Genomic DNA, 20,892 nt, shown 5'->3' with positions numbered 1-20,892 from the left:
CAATTTATTGTAAAAGTACATAGTAATGATTGGCACCGATGACCTTGAAGTTTCTTTTAGACCTTCCTGATCCCTGAAATGTGAACTAAATTTTTATTACAAACTGCTAAAGACTCTGGCATTGGAGGTTAGTCTACAATTGGTAAATTTGGAGTCATTCCGTTTCCTGCTGTGATTCTTGAGAGAATCTTAGTTCAAAGGACAAAAAACCTAATTTAATATAAAACAACTAATAGGAGAAAGTTGGCATGTTAATACAAATATTCAGCTGAAAACCAAAAGGCTTAGCCTGGCAACCAAAACTTGTCTCAACACCTCTACCATATAATATAGTACGGAGCAGGGAGTGACTTGTGAAATTTCCTGCAATTAACTTTGCCCCAAGGCATGCACTGTGCAATGGATGTACATATTTGTAGTATAACAGCACTTCCCAGTTGAAATTTCAGATTTACACTTCTCGTAACCTGCTACCAGTCAGTGTTCTTGTTTCCAGCAGATTTAATCCTCTCGTCCCCCCACCCCCCCAAAAAAAAGACCATTGATTTCTGGTAGCCCATTTTGACTCATGGCCTCTATTGTCATTTGTTTCCCTTTGCCAAGTTTCCGTGCAGTTTGTTCATTCAGAAACTTAGAATTGGTGTGATTATAGTGTAATCACCCAGTAATTTTCAATTTTTTATTATTTAACCTTGCAAGAGAGCTAATTATAGTGGGTAATATGGTTAATTTCCTAAAGATGCTTGTCATCATATGAAGTCACTGAGTATGAAGTTACTATTGTTACTCTTGTGCCATTAAGAGGAGAGTAGCAGATGCCATCACAAAATTGATTCGTTTTGATTTCCTGTGTGATAACATCTTTTTCTTGCTTTCTTTTTTTGTATCCCTTCCTGCTCTTCCAGACACAATGATAAAAGCTCTGGAAAATTTAAAATGCAGCCAAGGGGATCTGAATTTTAGTTTCAGAAACAACTGTAATTTTAAAAATTGATGGAAGGAAAGTTCATTAAGCCACAGGTAGCTTTTTAAGCATTCCTACTATTTTCCAGTTTCCCTTTTTCCCAAATATGTTTTATCCACAGTTGGCTTTTCTACCCACACTCTTGGAGGCCCCGGTACCGCCACTGCAATTCAGCTTTAATTTCTTTCCCACCGTTCTGGGCCATGCATTCTTGACCTCTGTCAGTTGTGTTTCTCTCCGGTTTAATTTTACTCATTTCTCAACTGACTTGGTAAATGACTTATTTTGTGGATTAAGTTGTGGACAAGTAAGGTCAAAGACAATTTTCTTATAAAATTGGGCAGTTTACAATTTTATTCTTTCTCACCTTTAGGGTTGCTAGCCAATGGACTGGATACTCCTCTAATTTTGCTGGTGAGAAAAATCAACATTTGGGAAATTACTTCCCCTAGAGTCGTCTGGGGAGTCAATCACAGACAAATGAAGTTGCCTACAACAAAAGGAGTACTTCAGGGACTTTGAGATTAAAAATAGACAAGAGAAACGAAGTTTCTTTTCCTAAGCATTTAGAACAATTTTAAACTATAAGTTTATTTAATAGTACTATACTGTGGGCCTAATGAATTTAAGCTTTCTCCTGCTGGAAATATTTATTCCATCCCTCTTTTCAGTCAGGTAGCCTGTGAATCTTTCCAAACAATTAAAATTCTGGCTAAAGGTAACTGTGTCTCAAAATAATGCTTTGTGTTCACTAGTGCTTGCTAACTGCGTTTTCTAGCCACTTTAATGTAGCTACGCAGACAAGAGATACATGCATTTGTCTGCATGGATGATTGGCCAACAACTAACATTTGAGAACAGGCTTGAGAACTCAGTATTGATCTGTCCATGGTGGAATCATAAACATCATCCTGCCTTTGCAACAGCTGGATGTCATTGTAAGTCTCTTAGAGGCCAGGTAGAGCAGTTTCTTTCCAGTGCTGTGGGGGAAATGTCAACTGTAGGAGATAAAGAAACATGCCGAGTTTGGTATTTGATGGCTTCAACAGTGCTTAGCTAGCTCCATGGTCTACCTCCTCTGTCTGTCTGCTTGGAGATATTCAGATGTGGTGTTGGTATGTGGCCCAAGAGATTAATTAACTATGCACAGAATTTAAGAATTGAATTTAAAAACTTGCAGAAACTCCTTAAAAAACCCACATTCGTGTTCAGTGGTGGTATCAGGATCATGGAGTGGTCAGGCTTTGCAGAGGGTAGGACATGAGCCAGGCTGTGGCCCTTCCAGAGAGACACAGCTATGTTCTAGCTTTTTTGAGGCTTCAGTTTTAGGGCCCAGTCGTGATGATACAGATTTGTTTTCTCTTCATTTGCTTGTGATCACTGCATGGAGGTAGTCTTTGCCATGTGTGGCCACTTATCTTGTAATTGCATGAAGATATCTTTGCTCCTGACCTCAAAGACAAACTAAATTATTATCTAGTAATTAAAAACTTTAAAAATGAGTTTTGGTGTGACTGTAAGAATACCAGCTAGCTAATTATACATTAATTGCCCTCATTTCTGAAAATAACAAATCCTATTACTGTTTCAGCTGGCAGTCTTTTAAGGTAAGCAGGGTCCTACCAGGTTGGAATTAGGATGAACCCTCTAAAGAGCACCCGAGTAAGGCGGAAAGTGTTTGAGACCGACATGGCAACAAAGGACGTGTCTCTGGTGAACAGGAACCTGTTTTCTTCCTTCCGATCTCTAGCAGTGTTCATGTTCTTCTGTAGATGTCTACAGTTTAAGTACGCTGGGGGAGGGAACTGCAGTGGACGGGAGATGATTTTTCTAAGTCTGGCAGCGTGCCACAAAACGTTCCATGTTCTGTAACTACACACCTCTGGTTGGTGGCCTGGCGATCTGGCACTTAGTGGAACGTATCTGGTGTTCGTCCAGGGTTTAGTTCCCTATGTCTTTGACGTTGCCCTTTCCAACATATAACCAAAATACCTGTTTTTACTTTGGAATACTTAAAAATTATAATGCTACCACTGGTGAGATTCAGTGTATCGTATTGCAAAAATTTTTTGTTCATTAATTGTTATTCCTACTAATTGCACTTTTTTTTTTTTTTTTGAAAGGTGTGAGGAGGGAAGCGTTTGGCTTTTTGCTTGCATGACCCTCTTCATAAGACCTTATTCTGTCTTTAAAAGATCCCCATGGACTAACTCGAGAACATTTGTAAATCTGATGAATTCAGACCTTTTATATATTTTATCCACATAAACACAGGAGACCCTCTCGGTGAAGTAATTGGATACATTCTTGAATTCATCCTCCAGCAGATTGGTGGCTTGATATATGATTCCGTTAGCAGCGTGTCAGCATTCAGTAAACCAAGTGTGGTGTGGCAAGCCTTGTGGCCAGCTGGTCCTGTGCCACGGCACCACAGGAAGTCTTTGTGGGGTGGTCTGCTTCTGCTCGCCGTGTGTGTGCCCTCAGAACAGCTGCAGGAATAGGTTTTCCTCACTGAAGTGGGATTTGAATTAGTTCTTTAGAGAATATTATTATTTAAAAAAAATTTTTTTTTTAACGTTTATTTATTTTTGAGACAGAGAGAGAGCATGAACAGGGGAGGGGCAGAGAGAGAGGGAGACACAGAATCTGAAACAGGCTCCAGGCTTTGAGCTGTCAGCACAGAGCCCGACGCGGGGCTCGAACTCACGGACCGTGAGATCGTGACCTGAGCTGAAGTCGGACACTCAACCGACCGAGCCACCCAGGCGCCCCTAGAGAATATTATTTTTAATCTCAAAGCCATTTCTTCTTTAAGTCCACCTACCTATCTGAGGGCACTCCTCCTGAGCAGCATTTTTGAAGTTTTCCTCAAGATGTCTGTCACCTTTTACGGTCCCTGCTTACCAAGTCCTGCACATAGAACTACTGCTTGAGCCTAAGAAATGCCGTTCCTCAGGTTGAAGAAGTTTATAGGTTTCTGACTCCTCTTTGTTTGTGAGGGTAGAATTTTACGTTTTTTAGTGTTCACAGACTGTAAGCAGGAGAAATTTAAAAATCCATCATTAATATTCCAACTTCTGAGGAGCTAGCTAGCTAACATCTATCAGTTAACCCAAATTATTAAATAAAGAAATCTGGAGATCTTATCTGCCCTGTTTCAGTCTGATAAAAATATGACTACATGTACATTATATGTATTTTTTATACATATAGTAGTTACCGTCTCGCCCCTACAAAAAAATAATTGAATGAAATGGATTTTATGGTTGGTTTTCCTCTGAATGCATATAAATTTATGACTGGCTTAGCAGTTTATGATGGATTAACTACAGTTGCATGTAAGATGAGCTAAAGTCAATTAATGGGGTTTTGAAAGGTCGGCTGCTAGTTTTCTCTAATAAATCAAGGATATGAATAACATGGTTGAAATTTTCCATTGATCTCAACTATTTAGCCATTAGCTTCAACCATAATGGCTGAAAGTCCATGGACAGAGATCTGTGTAAGTCCTAGAGAATCATTAGTTCTAACCCACTAGAATCAACAATTTGTGATTTTTCTCCACATTTTTACCTCTAATTGTGAGTGGAACTTTTATTTTCTTCTTCTCAGCCCTCCGCGCTGTTGAATTATGGGACAGATAAATACTGTAAGGAGTTGTGGTTAACACAGTGAATTTCAACTTGAGAAGCCAGAGATCCTCCATCAGAGGGGAGGGGACCAATGAACTCTAAGTTTGTTTGGATAGCATGCTTCTGGAATATGAAGAGTTTGGAAAGAAAACAAGAGGGACTTGATCTTGATGGGAAATGACCTGAGTGATTGTTTTAAGGAAGCTTCTTTGGTTACAGAGCAAGAGTTTGGAGCCTGGAAAGCCACCGAGGAGGGTGGTTGCCCTGATCTGGGGTGGAATGCTACAATGGACTTGGTGTAGTTGCCCACCAGGGAAAACAGAAGAACCAGAGCCGTTTTTAGACAGGTAGCGAGTCTGGAAAACTGCCCGAATACATGAGTAGTACATGGAATAAAGGAGGAAAAGGCATAACCAAAGTCCTTCTGGGGGTCTGCAGCCTTAGGGACAAGGGTGTTAGAGTCTACTTAGGTATCAGGAAAAAAAGATTAAGTTTTCTGGGAAGTAATTTCAGGCATATCAAGTTTGATAAGACCAGAAATATAAAGGGCTGATTAGAAAGATTTGGTAGTTACCAGCACAGACTTGTTTCTTTAAAATTGCAAGATGATGAGCTTCCCCGAGTAAGCATATATGGAGCTACTTCCAAAATTACAAACACCTCAGAGTTCACACTGCTGTGCAAATGAATGATGTCTTTCCGAGCAGATTTTTATTTCTGTATGTTATTTGGCTTTAAAAGGTCTTTAAAAGGGCTTTGGGCATGTGGGAGACAAGGCGTAGATTACAAAAGGGGGGAGAGGGATAGGTGGCCTGTGAGGAGAGGGGGAGTGGCTTTGATGATTCTCGACACCTAGTCATGACTGTGCGTGTATATTCATGGTGCTTTCTAAGTTACAGCATTTTGGGTGTTAAAGCTACAAAACAAATGAGTATTAGGCAAGTTAATGTCTCTGGGGGAACTGCCTGCCTGGCAATTCTAGTTCCTGGTGGGCCAGACCACATCAAGCTTTGGGCATCCACAGGGTTTTAACCTGAAGATAGCAGCATGCTTGACCAAAGTTTTCATTTTAATGTTCAGAGGAAATAGAGGAAGAAGAAATAACTTTTGGTCACTGGTTTGTAAACAGCCAAGAATAAAACATGATATGTGATTCATCCCCTCCTGTGTTTTCTCTTCTAAGTCATATACTGTCTTTTTGTGAGTCACCTGGAGTAGGGTGGCTTTACTTTAACCATTGGTGCCTTTTTTTTCCCCCTGTGTGACTCATTTTAATTGACATGTATTCCTTGAGGGATACAGGTAGCTGAAATTTCTACTCTAAGAAGGTGGCGTATTTTTAGAAATATTTTAGTCTAGTCCTTTGATGCCCTATGAAGCCTATTCTACAGCCCTTTTTAGTGATGTGTAATCCTTCCTTGTGAGGAACTGCAGTATTATACTTCCCTTTTTGCAGATGAAGAAACTGAGATGCAGAGAGGAAGAGACCTGCCCGAGGTCAAAGAACAAGTCAGTGGAAGGCCTGAGATTAGGCTTGTGGTCTTGTAGGTTTTCCATCTGTGGTTTGCCATTTTGCTGGAGAGCGTCTGGTCTAATGGAATTTACTAGTCTACCCGATGTCCACAGTGTGTTAGGTGATACACATCGCTGCCTCTTCTGCTCTAAAGCAGCCCTTTCTTGCCCCTCTAAAATGGATCCACTCTCTCTAACCGTTAGTTCAGAATACCTCCACCTGGAGGAAGTGACAGTGACAGCAGTGTGCAGGAAGGAATGCTTGAAAGGGTCAGGGAGTGGTTCCACTAGAGCCTCCTGAGCAACTTAGCTGAGAGCCCTGAATATTTTCGGAGAAACCACACGCAGAGGGCCCTCTTCCCATTTGTTCTCTATGGATATGGGTATATAGTGTAGGTAGTGTTTCCTGGCTATGCATTTCCATACACACGGATGCGAGCCTATCCTAAGTCAGGGTCCATGGGGTAGGTATGAGGTCTCAGCATGCATGTTTTGAAAAAACTCCACAGGTAATTCTGATGGACAAACAGCCAGGACCTAGACTTACCTAGGAACCATTGCTCTGGACCGAAGGGGGTAAATGGTGCTTCTTTTGATGAGAGATCAGTATGATTTGAGTGTTTTTAAAAATTAAATATGAATATAAATTACTAGTTTAAGTGCCTAAACTGAGGACTGAGTATTCTAATATTGTTACTCTAAGATCAGGCTGAAGAATCTGTCTTAATGGACTGCATTTTTATAAATGCTGATTTAGTCCAAAGCTCATCAAAAACCATACTTTTCAAGGTGGCTCAGTGGGTTAAGCATCTGACTCTTGATATTGGTTCAGGTCATGATCTCCTGGTCCATGAGATCGAGCCCCACATTGGGCTCTGTGCTAACAGTGTGGAGCCTGCTTAGGATTCTCTCTCTCCCTCTCCCTCTGCCCCTCCCCTACTCACTCATGTGCTCTCTAAATAAACTTAAAAAAAAAATACTTCTCTGGGATCTTTGGATTTCCTTGAAAAATTAAGGCAGCCAATAATGGAGCCAGCTGACTATAATCTCTATACTGCGTAACCTGTGTCTGGCTCTCTCCCTTTCAAAAAGTAGAAGATTAATTTTTTTTCATTTTTTTTCTTAACGTTTTATTTATTTTTGAGACAGGGAGAGACAGAGCATGAACAGGGGAGGGTCAGAGAGAGGGAGACACAGAATCTGAAACAGGCTCCAGGCTCTGAACTGTCAGCACAGGGCCCGACGCGGGGCTTGAACTCATGGACCAAGAGATCGTGACCTGAGGCGAAGTCGGCCGCTTAACCGACTGAGCCAGCCAGTCGCCCCAAGATTAATTTTTTTTGAAAAGATTTTGAACTGTTATTGATTATTATAATAATAATAATAATTATTATTATTATTATTAAATTCTAGGGGAAAATATTCATTTTATGATGGATTTTTCCAAAGATGAGTATCTTTGTTTCACTCTTGGTTTGTAGTTTAGGTCTTTTCTGCCAGTATTTATCTTGAAAGACCATTTTTATCTGCAATTTGGTAGAGATGTTTTGTGGGGGAGGACCCTCTCAATAGTAATCACTCTGTCGGCCACTTTCAGGGTCGTGTTACTACTTTAAAATGCCCATAGCCACAGCATCCTGGTCTTTACAATCTGCCCTCTTTGCCTGGAATGGGCTGTGTACTTTTCCTTTTCTGCTCTTCTGTTTTACAGGTGTGACTCAGCACATCTGTAAAATGGATCAGAACTGTGTTAATGCAGGAGGACAGGAGAACGCAGGAAGGTAGAACAAATAATTGAGGGTTCTTTTACTTGTTGGGAACAAATACCTAGGCAGAGCCACTTATTGGTAGCTTGAGAAACTTAAAAGTAGTGGGGAAAGGGTGTAAAAATCCCTTCCTGGAACACATAAAACACCTAGTTATGAAACATGTTGTCTGCCATATTTCTCAAGTCCTAAAGCACTTCTGGAAGTTACTTAAAGAGAATAAAAATACACTTTTTTTAAGGTTTTTGTTGTTGATAGGAATATTCAGCTGCTAATCTTTATATTATATATATATAACCTTTTTTTAAATTTTAAAGCAAGAGCATGGGGGGAGCAGGGGAGAGGGGCAAAGGGAGAGGCAGGGAGAGAGAATCTTCAGCAGGCTCCATGATCAGCGTGGAGCCTAACATGGGGCTCGATTCCACGACCCTGGGACCGTGACCTGAGCCTAAACCAAGAGTCGGACACACCACCTGCTGAGCCACCCAAGCACCCCAGCTGCTAACCTTTTTGAGTAGCACCTATAATGACGATGCGACAGGAGACCTCCCAGGTCACCACATGCGGATATCCGTGAAGAGCCGTGGGCTACTTTTCTGTGATTGAGCTACTTGAAAACAAGCACGTTGCTTCTGTGAAGTATCAGACAGTTCAGCCACAGAAATGCCTTAACATTCTCTGCTCAGATCATTCTACTGGCCTTGAACTTGTGAGAACGGAACAACACTTTGAGGTAGGGGGTGGCCATCTCTGAGGATATGCAGTTTGAATGCCCAGATGTGGTAGCTCGTGCCGTCATGAAAATTTAGACAGCGTTCATTTCATCTACCGACAAAGGCAGCATGGTAGATAAGCCCAGGTTTGATATCTGCTCTTTGGACAAGTTGCATAACCTCTTTGTGCCGCAGTTTCCCCATATGCAGAATGGAGATGGTAATTAGCTCTTTGGCTGCAGCGAAACTAAGAGTGTACGTGTGAAGTGTTTACCAGGGCCTGGCTTGTAAGCACACTGGCTGCTACCATTCCTGTTACTATTATTAGTGTTGATGTAACTCTTGTTAACTCTTCTCTGGGATCGTGTTCAGTTTGTAAAACTTCCACACCTTGTTTTTTCTTCAGAATTTATTTACCTTAATTTTTAGACTTGTGTTTTATTTAAACATTTCAAACGTGCAAAAGTAGAAAGGACACGTTTATAGGAAAATGCCGTTTTAAAGGTAAAAAAGCAAAGTGTCACTTGAAGTGTGAAAGTAGAAGTTGTAAGCCTATTGCCTTAAGATGACTTTTTTAAATACTTTTATTATATGTACTGTACATACTTCCAGTTCTAGACAAATGCCATTTTATGGACTTTTTCCTTCCATCATTACAGCATAAATATTTTCCTCTATTTTTAATTCTCTATTTTCCTCTATTTCTCTATCAGCCTTTGAGCTTTGAGTAGTTTTCAGTTGGTTTATTGACTATGTTGATGTTGCTTCCTTTTTTTGTTGTTGCTTCCTTTTTAAAAAAAAAAAATTGTAAGTAAGATAACAGGGAAAACCTTATTGCAGGTGATTGGGGTTACCTTGAAAGATTATTTCTGTTTTGCTCTTTTGACTAGGAATCTCTGCACTCATTTCCTGGTATCGGAGAATCTTATAATAACGCTGTTCTTTGGGAAGTTAGTCTATTGAAGGTGACATAGCTCCAGTCCATATAGTAATACCAAGGCCCCATAACTTGGGGTTCAAGATGAACGTGCTCTGTCAATACCTGCTCCCCGGGAGCAACACTGTGCTAACTGTCCTGGGACTGTCCTTGACATCACTATCGATACCTGAACTGTCCAGTGTGGGGTCTACTAGTCATGTGTAGTTCTATAAATTTCAATTAACTAGAATGAAATAAAAATTCAGTTCTTCAGTCCCACCAGCCACAGTGCCTCAACAGCCACATGTGGCTAGCAGCTACCATATTGGACAGCGCAGATACAGGACATTTTCATTATTGTAGAAAGTTCTGTTAAATAGTGTGGCTCTAGCTTATCCTCCCAACTGCTCACTCTGTTAGGAAGCCTTACGCTGACAAGGAAGAGTTGTCCCTTATTCATAGGGTTTTCTAAAGCAGAGGATGACAAACATTGGCAGCCTGGTTTTTGTATATGAAGTTTTATTGGAACACCGCCACACCCATTTGTTTACCTATTGTCTGTGGCTGCTCTTGAGCCACAGTGGTAGAGCTAAGTGTTGAATAGTTACAACAGAGACTTAATGTGGCCCCCAGAGTCTGAAGTATTTACTTTGGCCCTTTATGAAAAAGTTTGTCAACCCCTTTTATCTAGACCAGGATTTCTCAACCTCAGCACCGTTGACATTAAAAAATATATATATATTTTTTATATTTATTTTTGAGAGAGAGAGAAAGAGAGCAAGTGGGGGAGGGGCAGAGAGAGAGGGAGACACAGATCTGAAGGAGGCTTCAGGCTCTAAGCTGTCAGCACAGAGCCTGAAAGGGGGCTTGAACTCTCGAACCGTCAGATCATGACCTGAGCTGAAGTTGGATGCTTAACTGACTGAGCCACCCAGGCAACCCAACACTGTTGACATTTTGGCTCAGATAATTATTTGTTGTAAAGGGATGTCCTGTACATTGTAGTATGTTTAGCAGCAGCCCTGCCTCTGTCCATGAGTGCTGGTGGCATCACCTGTCCTCCTCCCCCATCCAGATGTGACAACCAGATTTTTCTCCAGACGCCAAATCCTCGCTGGCTGAGAACCACTAATCTAAAGTGATTTGGCTTTGACCAAACGCTCATTTAAAATACTGCATAAGAGTGCTCACTCTAAAGGGAAAGAAAATACGTGAAAAGAGCAGAATAAATGAAAGAGTAGTTTTTATGCTATACTTTAGCATTCCCTCCAGAAAGAGAAATTTCTCTACCAAACGTGGCACAGGAGCTGGCGCAGGGCAGAGAGCTGGAAGCTCTAAGATCCACACTTCACGGTCTGTGAACTGAGGAGCAAATGGACTGGAGTCATAGCATCACCGAAGTGGCGGGAACGTGTGGTTTATTTCACAGGTTTACAAGGCCTGTTCCCTTTATAAAACACTGTGACTGCAGGGCTCTTGTTGACTTTGCTGTGTGTGTAAATGTCATGTGTATACCCGCCACCTTGTGCTGCACGTGGCAAGACGGGAGTCAATAAATGTTTACTAAAATGATTGTTAATAAATTCAATAAATTGATATTTCTCTGTCTTACAATTATCTATGATTTTAAGTGGTCTATGTAGGTTCCTGCCTTCATCAGCCAGAATAATTGAAAAACTGGTTATAAAAAAAAAAAACCTGGTTATATTTATGTCCATTAAAGCTGATGAGAATTGAATTAAACGTCAAGGCGTATAAAATTCTTTGTAAGATCTGGTGCTTGAATACTTTTCAGAGCGGGGATTTTCAAAGCTGTCGAAAAAGGCGATATTAAGAGATACTCATTTTGTAAGAATGTTGAGTATGGGGACACACATTTTAATTAAACAAATGTACTATTTCTGAATTCTTGGTTTAAAATGTGGAGTGAATTAGAATTGGGACAATTGCCTTTGAAAGCGAATATCAGGTATACCTTTTTTCTGATTCTTCAAATTAAAATGAAATTAAAATGTTTTCAATTGGTATTGAAAGGAATATGTGATATAGGTCATATGTATAACAGAGCACACTTTTATGGAAAACTTCGATACGGTTATTTAGGAAGATAAGCAGTTTTGACTACTGAATTCAAGTAAATTTAGGAGAACTTGTTTTTTCTATGCGTGACATATTTCTGTTTGTTTTTTCAGATCTTACCAATATATTTGAGTCCTTCCTGCCCCAGTTGTTGGCCTATCCCAACCCCATAGATCCTCTCAATGGTGATGCTGCAGCCATGTACCTCCATCGACCAGAAGAATACAAGCAGAAAATTAAAGGTAAGAAGGCAAATGGTTTCAACTGGAGACAGAAGTTCTGTCTTTAGGGCTTTGAGATCATTAAAAGAAGAGCCCTTAGTTACTGAAACAGGCCTAAAAAGAGACTGCCATCTGGGGGTTGGAGCAGAGCTCACTAGCCCCTACAGTTCCGAGGGTCATGGACACCTCTGGAGGCTGAAGGTCCCAGCAAGGAGGAAGAGGAGAGAGAGCGCAGAAGGGAGGATGAGAAAGCAGGAGGCACGTGTTGGGCGCTGCCAGAAATCCCTGTGGATACCCGTGCAAAAGAACTTCGGCCTTCATTTGCTTCCTCTTGTCTTGTAAAATTAGAAAGTTGGACTGGATAGTTAAGTATTAACTGAAAGGCATAACCTCACATTTGTTTCCAGACAGTGTCATCCTGGCCCCTTAGGAAAGCAGTTAACTGGAAGTTGAGAAACGCCAACTTTATCCTTATACTTTTTTTTTTTTTTTTGGTATAATTTTACATATTGAATTAAGAAGACCCAACTGGCTTCTTTTCTTGGCCCCATACTAGTTTTCTTTGACTTTGGAGACTTTACATCTGGGCCCATTTCTTATCTGCTGCAGATACCTGGCCCCAGGACCCAGTTTTCTAGTAAAACTTGAAATGTGCTCTTTGAGTTAGAAAGGTACCAGTGGCAGTAGCTCTAGCTTGCTCATCCTTCAGGAGGTAAAACCCCGCTTCCTCTTGGTTAAACAGCTTACCTGCTAATAAGACGTGACGTTCACGGAAACGAACTTACAGTTTCGAAAGAACCTCTAAAACCCCACAGAGGTTTTCTGGTGTTCGTTTTTACCTCACTGTGTGCTTGAGAACCTTCATAGTGAAGAGTCTAGATAAAGTCCCCCCCGCCCGCCCCGCCCCCCCCCCCCCCCCCCCCCCGAAAGGGAAGGAATTCAGAGTCCATGAAAGTAGGCCTGCTCTTTAACCAGATGGCAGGCTTTGGTATCACCTAATTTTGAGCGTGACTTGCCCGTCTGTATAGCAGTTCGGAATGTCACCTCCTGCCAATTGTGTGTCCCCTGTGAGGTCCGTCTGCAAGAGGTGGCAGTAGAAACAGTTTATAAGAGCCTGGACTATATAGGCCTTCACTCTACACCGTGTAGGTATGAGACAGGTGCGTTTGAGGCTGTTTTTTGAACAATAGCTTACCTTTTCTTTGTTTTCTCCTCCTGCTCTGATCTCTGTCGGGTATTGTTTGGTACTTTTGTTGAGATAAAACAGAAATAAATCTACACCAATTAATTCTCAAGTATTTTGCAAATTAAAATCTAATTTATGTAGCAAAGTATCTGTAAAGCCAAATAAACCTGTATTTCAAGGAAAAAAGAGCAGTCCGTTTCAAGCAGATAAAATTCTATTATGAGACTCTATTAAAATTATGGCATAGGAATCACTTAACCGTGTCTGCAACCCACAGATACCTCGGTGTGGAGCGGATTTCTATGGTTCGTACATTCATTGTGCCTCAGCACTTTAGCACCATTCCTGTTTTAGTACAAACCCGCTGTAGTTCCAGTTACAAAAGAAACCTGATTTACATTTTTATTTCAGAATGACAAGCTCTAGCTTTTAGGGCATTTTAGCTTGCTGAAATGTCAGTGTTGGCTATCATTTGTCTTCCTTCGTAATCTGAAAATCAGGGCTAGAAGAACTATCCTAATTGCTTAGACTCACTCCTCTGGCCCCCAGCCTGTTGGTCTTCCTCTTCCTCCTGGGTTTCCTCCACCCCTAGCCTATCAGAGGCACCCCCGTTTCAGAAGCCTTTTTCAAAGTTCTCTCTCCCTTGCCCTAAACCCCTGAGGTCTAGTTTGTGTTCCCTCCTCTACTGGTAATCTGTGAACTCATTTCTTCCTAGTCATTTGGACCCTTCTTAAGACCCATTATCCTGGGGCGCCTGGGTGGCTCGTCGATGGAGCGTCCGACTTCGGCTCAGGTCATGATCTCACAGTCTGTGAGTTCGAGCCCCGCATCGGGCTCTGTGCTGACAGCTCAGAGCCTGGAGCCTGCTTCCAATTCTGTGTCTTCCTCTCTCTCTGGCCCTCCCCTGCTCATGTTCTGTCTCTCTCTGTCGCAAAAATAAATAAAAACATTAAAAAAAAAAAATTAAAAAAAAAAAAAAAAGACCCGTTATCCTGACTTCTCTGCAGCTTTGGTATTTTGTCCCTTCCCTTCCTGACAACTTTTCTCATTCCATTCCTACACATGGTCATTCTCTTAAGATCCAGTTCTTCAGCCCTCTCTCATCCTCAGTCACCACTTGGGGAGCTAATTCACCCTTCACAGCTGTAGATACTTCCCTCCAAGTAGACGATTTCCAAAAGTGTGCCTAGATGTGACCTCTCTCCCAGGCTGCCTTACCAGACATTTCCATGCCTAGCCTTAGAGGTCAGGGTATGTAACCTTTCTTACCATGGATATTAGTCAGCATTCATATATAGTTGATGCTTTTTTATCAGGTAAATATGAACTGCCTGTAGGACAGACGGGCACCAGTGGAGCTGTCTAAAGATGGGGCACTTTCTGCTTAAAACCTTGACTGCGTGGCATCTTGGCCTGCTGTTCAGGGCTCTCTCTCACTCTGTGTGATCTACATCTGTGCCTGCACTCCTAAATGTATCAATATGTGACCATCAAATTGGATGAGTTTCAGATACCCAACTATCTATTATTACAGTACATATTACAGTATACCCTATTTCAGGGAAGTTTCAACCCTACAAAAAAAAAACAAAAATGGAACAGAGTAACTTAACCATATACCCACCATACAGCCTATTACAAGACCTATACATTTTGCCTTATGTGCTTCAGCTACAAGTGTAGTTCTCAGTGTTGCGTTTTACCATCCCAGCCACTTCCTTCTCCCCTGTGCTTCCCCCCTGGAATGGTGTCTCCTTCGCTGCAGCTGACAGTTCCCTCAAGGGTCAGCGCACGCGTGCCTGCCTTCCTGGCTCTCAGAGGCTGGAGCCCCTTCCTCCAGGCTTCTCTCCGATGGCACTTGGCAGCAAACTGCTTTTATCTGCGTCTTTGTCTCCTGCTCATCACTGACCTTGCTCTTCCATTTTTCTATCTCCTGAAAGGCCTTGACCTAGTAAGCACTTAAAACATATTTGTTCCCTTGAATATACTGAAGAGAGCTAATAAGTATCACGTTACAGTGTCAACAATGTCAAAGCGCAGCCACTGCTTTCTACAAATGAAGCAAAGGAACTGACCCACTAGAGGGTAAAAATAAAATTTCTAAGACTAATAAACCATTCTCTCTGCCTAAAAGATAAGGTAAGTTCTTACCTAGTCAGGAGCTTTTGAAACCTCATCTCCCCATCAAGCTTCATTATGAGGAATCCGTAGGGCTCTAAGTCAGAAGTCCGCAGACTTTTTCTGTAAATAGGGCCAGATTTGGCCACATAGAGTCTCTGTCACGCATTCTTTTTTTTCTTTTTAAACAACCCTTTAAAAATATAAAAAAATACTCCTCGCTAGGCCCCTGCATTACATTATTCAAATTTCCTTCTCTTCCTCTCGTGCTATATCCCTGCAACTCCGTAGGAAGAAAAACAAAGCATAAGGACGTGAGGATGTGTTTCTCTCCTGCTGGCATTCTGAACAGGGTTCTGTCTTGTCTCTTCGTATCATGTGTGAGCTATTTACTTAAAAACAGTGTGCACTTCGAGTTTTTAGGGACAAGTTTGTTTGCTTGTTCAGCAGCTCTTAAAATTTTCAGCCAGCAGATTCAGCCTAGACTACAGCAGCATAAATCTTCAGGTAAATAGTAGATGATAAAGTCACTCGGGTGAGCCGTGTCTCCAGATAGCAGCTCATTCCTGAGCAGATTGAGAGACTGTTTTACCAGCTGCTTCAAAAACCTGACAGGCAGGATCTGTTTAGACTAAAATCTATTCTTAAAATAATAGATTTGGGCTGACTATAATTATATAACTGCAAGTCTAAAAATGATGGGGGATTTCCTCATAAATTACCATGGAATCATACCTAGTCCTGTTCTACCTGGGAGGTGAATAGTTTTATTAACACGGAGATAAAGAGAAAGCGTGAGGTTCACGTTTCCCCAGTTCTGCAAGTTTGGAGGAGTGCAAGCACGTGGACACCCCAACAAGGCAAGAACGAGGGCGCCCCGGCAGCAGAACCGGAGGCCGGTTCGCACCGACACCATCCCAGATGTCTGCCGGCTCTCCCGTGCCCTGCGGCCAAGACCCAGGGTGGCCGGCTGCCTTGTACACGTCCACCTGGGAGGTGATGGCCCAAGGGAGTCCTAGGATGGAGATTCAGATTTCTGCAAGTCAGGTTTCTGCTTTGCCTCCCTTACTAAGGGGGCAGAACGCACGAACTCCAAAGACGCCTTCCGAGGGATTTTCCCTTTAGTTTTTAGTGACCATAATAACTGGCCTCTTTTCTTCCCCCCGCCCCCTGGCAGGTAAGGAAAGCTCAGACTTCCCTGGGACTTTGCCAGTTTGGGGGTCACTGAAGCGCGCGGCTGCCCGCTCACTACCCCTGTGTTTTCTTTCTCCCCGCCCTCTGTGCAGAGTACATCCAGAAATACGCGACGGAGGAGGCACTGAAAGAGCAGGAAGAGGGCACCGGTGACAGCTCGTCGGAGAGTTCGATGTCTGACTTTTCGGAAGATGAGGCCCAGGATATGGAGTTGTAGTAGAAAAAGCACCTGCTTTTCAGAAAGACTATTATTTCCTAACCATGAGAAGCAGACTATAATATTCATATTTAAACAAAGCAATTTTTTTTATTACTAAACAAGGTTTTTATGAATAATAGCATTGATATATATATATTATATATCACCCTTTAGATCTTGATTTCCTGGTCATTTCTCAACCTGAGGTGCATAGCATATCCCCACATTCCATTTTGGTAGCAATATGCGGTCCGAATGCATGCATTCATAAGTCCATTTGGCCAAGTCAGCCTGTGTGCTACTGAACTGTCGAAAGAAACAGCCGCTCTGATAGATAGACGTGAGTAAAAATAACAGGAAAAAGTGGCTTCTTTTACTGATGGTTCCAAAGAAACAAACCAAACCAACCAGCTCTTGGACGTGAAGCTAGAATATAGCGCTTTTTCAAAAACGGTCGGGAGGAACTGGGCGGGGAGGAAGGCCTGCACCTGCCGTGGGATCGCCTAGAGCCGCCACGGCAGATCCCCAGCCGCTCCTTCCCGGGAAGCCTCGGTGGCCCCGTTTCCGCGGAGTAACAGTTTAAAACAGGGAGCTAATTGGAGTATTGAAACCTAACAACAATTTTTTGACTCTGGATTTTAAGTACATTTTTATATGTAGATTCCTGCCCTTCTCGCTACCAGGCCCCGCAGCCGCAAGTGTTTTGCTTTGGAGAACCTTTTGGAAGTGTTTTCTGAACCTGATTCTTTTTCTTGGGGGTAGAGCTTATAATCCATACCTTTTTGAGAGGACAGGACAGGAGGAGAAGAGAAGTTGTTTCGTCTCATCCAACACGTGCAGAGTCACATCCCCATCCTGTTGGCCACTTTGGGACTGCTACCCTGGACTGAGAGCTTTAAAGTGGAGGGTGGTTGTGGGTGTTTTTATGTTGTTGTTGTGGTTGGGGCTTTTTTTTTTTTTTTTTTTTTTGGTGTGTGTGTGTGTGTGTGTGTGTGTGTGTGAATCGTGCTTAGACAAGGTGCAAATTTAATCTTCACCAAGAGATGGCCTCCTCCTTGGGCAGCCACTCAGTGGACCATTAGACTCGGCAAGAAGACCCGTCCGGTGGCTGTGACTCCTGGGTGCTCTCGTTCATGTTTTGGGTTTGTTTTCTCTTCTGCTGCCGCTCTTGGCAGCAGCCTGGTCATCATCTGCTTGTGGGAGTGGGAAATGGGTATTTTAGACCCAACACACATTCTAAATTTAAAATGAGTAATAATTGGAACAAATAAAGGTCCTTGTACCCAGAGTGACTCTGCATGGGAAAAAAAAAACGCTGTTTTCAGAGTGTGACTGGATAGGAGGGAAGATTCGGAAATGCGATGTGGTAGAACAGGTTTTGAAGGAGGAAAATGTTCTCTCCTGTAAGCGTTAAGAGGAAATCAGACCGTTGAAAATGCCTGCTAATCAAATGTTTGCTCAGCTAACCATAGGTCCAGGTTGCCGGCAGGGTTTTCTTCAAACAGGAGTGTTGCCTGCTGAATTTGGAGAACTTTAGACAGCAAGTCTGTATCCCTTTTTTGCCACAACCAATAGGACAATAGCAGAATTAGCCAATCCTAAAACTTTCTCAAGACAATTTTTGAGTGTCCCACCGGGATGGTTTTTTTTTCTGATGTGTGTCTTAGTTTAGAAGTGCTAACTATTTCACAAGGTTTGAGTCAGTGAGGTTGGAAGATACCCTATCTTTTTTTATTCAAAAAGCACAATCAGTCTTTTCTTTAAAAAGCTATATAAAGTACAACTTGCTCTTAGCATGATTATTTTCCTAAATAAAAGACAAAGAATTTACTTATGTTAATTACGGGCATGAAGCAAAAGGTTTCCTTAAAAAAGAAATTTTTTTTAAAGTGCAGTTATGTAGGGCTGTGGTTAGTTAACCGTACTGAGTTATCTATCTAGCATTTGTGGCTTGTTGGAGGGGTAGTGTTAACTATTTAACATGGAATGGTGTGCTTTAACTCTTTTCTAGCGCGTTGTCTTCTCATTACTTTGGGGGAGGGAGGGTCTCTGCTGGCACTAACCTGCTTACCTGCTGAATTAGCAGCTTGCTTGTGCTATAACCGTTTAAATTGTAGGTGCGACTTAGGGTAGGCTTTAAAGTGCTGGGTGGTGATTTGAGTTCAAACAATAAAAAATTGTATTTTTTCAATATTGTATAAACAATAGTGTTCTAATTACCTTTCAAAAAAAATAATGTCCAGATAATAATTACTTTTAATCTTGTCAAAAAAAACAAAAAACAAGCTAGTAGAGCCAAGTTTAGGGGAATGTGTGTGAGCCACAGCTCTGCTCCCCAACTAGATCCGCTTTTCTCGAATAAAAAGACATCACAGCTCCCCGCCGACGGAGCGCTCTGGCACTGGGAGCCTGGTGGTGTGGAATTCTCAGACGAAGACGTGTTGGGGAGGTTGCAGGGCTTAAGGAGCAGATCTGAGTGTAGCATGGCTGTAGCATGTGTGCGTGTGTGTTTGTCCATCCAAGTCTGTCTGATGAAGATGTGATGAGGCTCCCTGTTAGCACAAGGAGGCTCCTGGAATTGCTACCCAAATCACGCTGTACCCTCTCATTCTGTGCAAATCTGTCCTTTCTGGGCACTCACCTTGGTCCCGTGCATGTTTTGGGCTCTGTGTGGGGCTTTCCCTCTCCTCTGAGAAACCGGTTTTTGATAAGTCGGACAGAATCCCTTTCTATGCTAACTTTTGTCCCTTCCTGTACCTGGGAGAGGGAGGCTGGAGGCAGAGACCATGCTTCTAGGTACAGCGGGAGCTAGGAGGAGGCCTGGCTGTGAATCAGGACTCTGGGCCCCCAGTAATAGATGAGATGCCGTAAGGCAGGGGGTGTCACAGCACCAAAAGCTTTTCCAGGTTTCCCATCATAATGCTCAGAAAAGCACCCAGAGCCCCTCAGAAAGGCTGAACATTACTGCTTTTAAAGGTGGTGGTGGTAGGTCGGAGTTGCTTCTGGCAGGTTCCCTCCCTTTCTTAGCGTACCCATGGTTCATTTTGAAGTCTTACCTTGTGGTTTGACCAGCGCAAGCCATCCTTTGCCCCTGTTCAAATGGCTGAGCTCAAGCTCGCGCCAAAAGCGACGAGCGAGGTGGCCGCAGCCCGCAGCACGTGACCGCTGCCGTCCTGCAACCCCAGCGCGGGGGCCTGGTGGGTTGCATTCAGTGGTAGCCAAGCTGGATGCTGGCAGTTTGCTCGTGTGTTTTCAACCTTCTCGCCCTCCCTGAGGTTCCTGTGCGGTTTCAACCAGCATTTTATACTAGTGAGATCGTTACCAGAAGTTGCCGTATCTGTCTCCAGTACCTAACGTTGTTCCACTTGAGAAGCCGTTCTCATTGCCAACCGGCTGATCTAGGCTCCTGAGGAGTGTCTCCCCTCGAAATGCTCTCTCAAGCCCTGGTCGGCCTTGGCCTGACACTTGCTTTTTATTAGGCCTCCTGTTATGATGGCTGAGAATCATGAAAGACAGGTCCTCTGCTAGCCTTCATGGGTGAAGTTTCTAGACCCCAGCTTTCTGGGAACTGGTGTTTGATTTTGAATGGCAGACGGCCCTTCTATGTTCTAGGGACTCAATTAGAAGAGTGAAAGCCATTAACAAAAGTTAGCAAGAGTTCTTTTTTATTTCATCAACTTCCTAACCGGGTTCATAGCCGCCTTGACTAAAATCAAATCCTTTCTGATTGGGCGCAAAGACCTGCATTTCTCTGGCCACTGAACACCTTGGTGGTTCTGTCAGGGATTGGCGTGGAGGCCCCTTGGGGAGGGGGAGTTAGCGGCCCTCGGCTGTTCAGGTTCTCCACGCAACCTGAGGAGGGGCCAGGACTCCATTCAGCAAATACTGTCTTGGCTGTGGGCTTGGGAAGAAATGGCCATTATTTACTGATTGTATTTGGTACATATTGTGTGATACTTGAAGAGATAAAAGGGACTTACCAGCCCTTAATTGAAATCTAAGCTTTTTATCGCTTATTTTTTTTTCCTTGCCCTATCTCCTCCCTTCCACCTTTTTCCTTGCATTGTGATGATCTAGCGGGCACTTCTGTCAACAGGACAAATGCCTCCTCTGACTATAACCTCTTAATAGTTGTGTATAATGAAAACTGTAAACTTTTTTAAATAAAATGTGTATATACCTTGGCAAATGGCTGGACTTTGATCAATAAGATAATAGCCTCCGTGACTACTTTTAAAAACACTCTCCCTGTTCATCTGATGACTGAGCAGCAGAAGTTGGCTTTTCTTTTTCCTTTTTTTTTTTTCTTTTTTTTTTTTTTACTGAGAAGCTCCCCCCCCCCCCCACCTACCCCCCGCCATTGACTGAGAAGCTCTTACACAGGCAGAT

At 42.6% G+C, this 20,892-nt stretch overlaps 1 protein-coding gene across 5 annotated transcripts in view; it reads left to right on the top strand.

Annotated features, from left to right (window-relative positions):
* Positions 1-20,687, top strand: part of UBE2H (ubiquitin conjugating enzyme E2 H) — a 103,069-nt gene extending 82,382 nt beyond the window's left edge. For all 5 annotated transcript variants that reach the window (XM_045495628.1, XM_045495629.1, XM_045495625.1 and 2 more), the window contains 2 exons: positions 11,699-11,827; positions 16,397-20,687. In XM_045495628.1, coding sequence (XP_045351584.1) covers positions 11,699-11,827; positions 16,397-16,521 — 254 coding nt within the window. In that variant the 3' untranslated portion in view covers positions 16,522-20,687. The remainder of the gene's footprint in view (positions 1-11,698; positions 11,828-16,396) is intronic.
* The last annotated feature ends 205 nt before the right edge of the window (positions 20,688-20,892 follow it).

The sequence above is a fragment of the Leopardus geoffroyi genome, chromosome A2 (assembly GCF_018350155.1).
Source record: "Leopardus geoffroyi isolate Oge1 chromosome A2, O.geoffroyi_Oge1_pat1.0, whole genome shotgun sequence".
NCBI lineage: Eukaryota > Metazoa > Chordata > Mammalia > Carnivora > Felidae > Leopardus > Leopardus geoffroyi.
The sequence above is the reverse complement of the archived record's forward strand: the minus strand, read 5'-3'. Positions and strand labels throughout refer to the sequence as shown.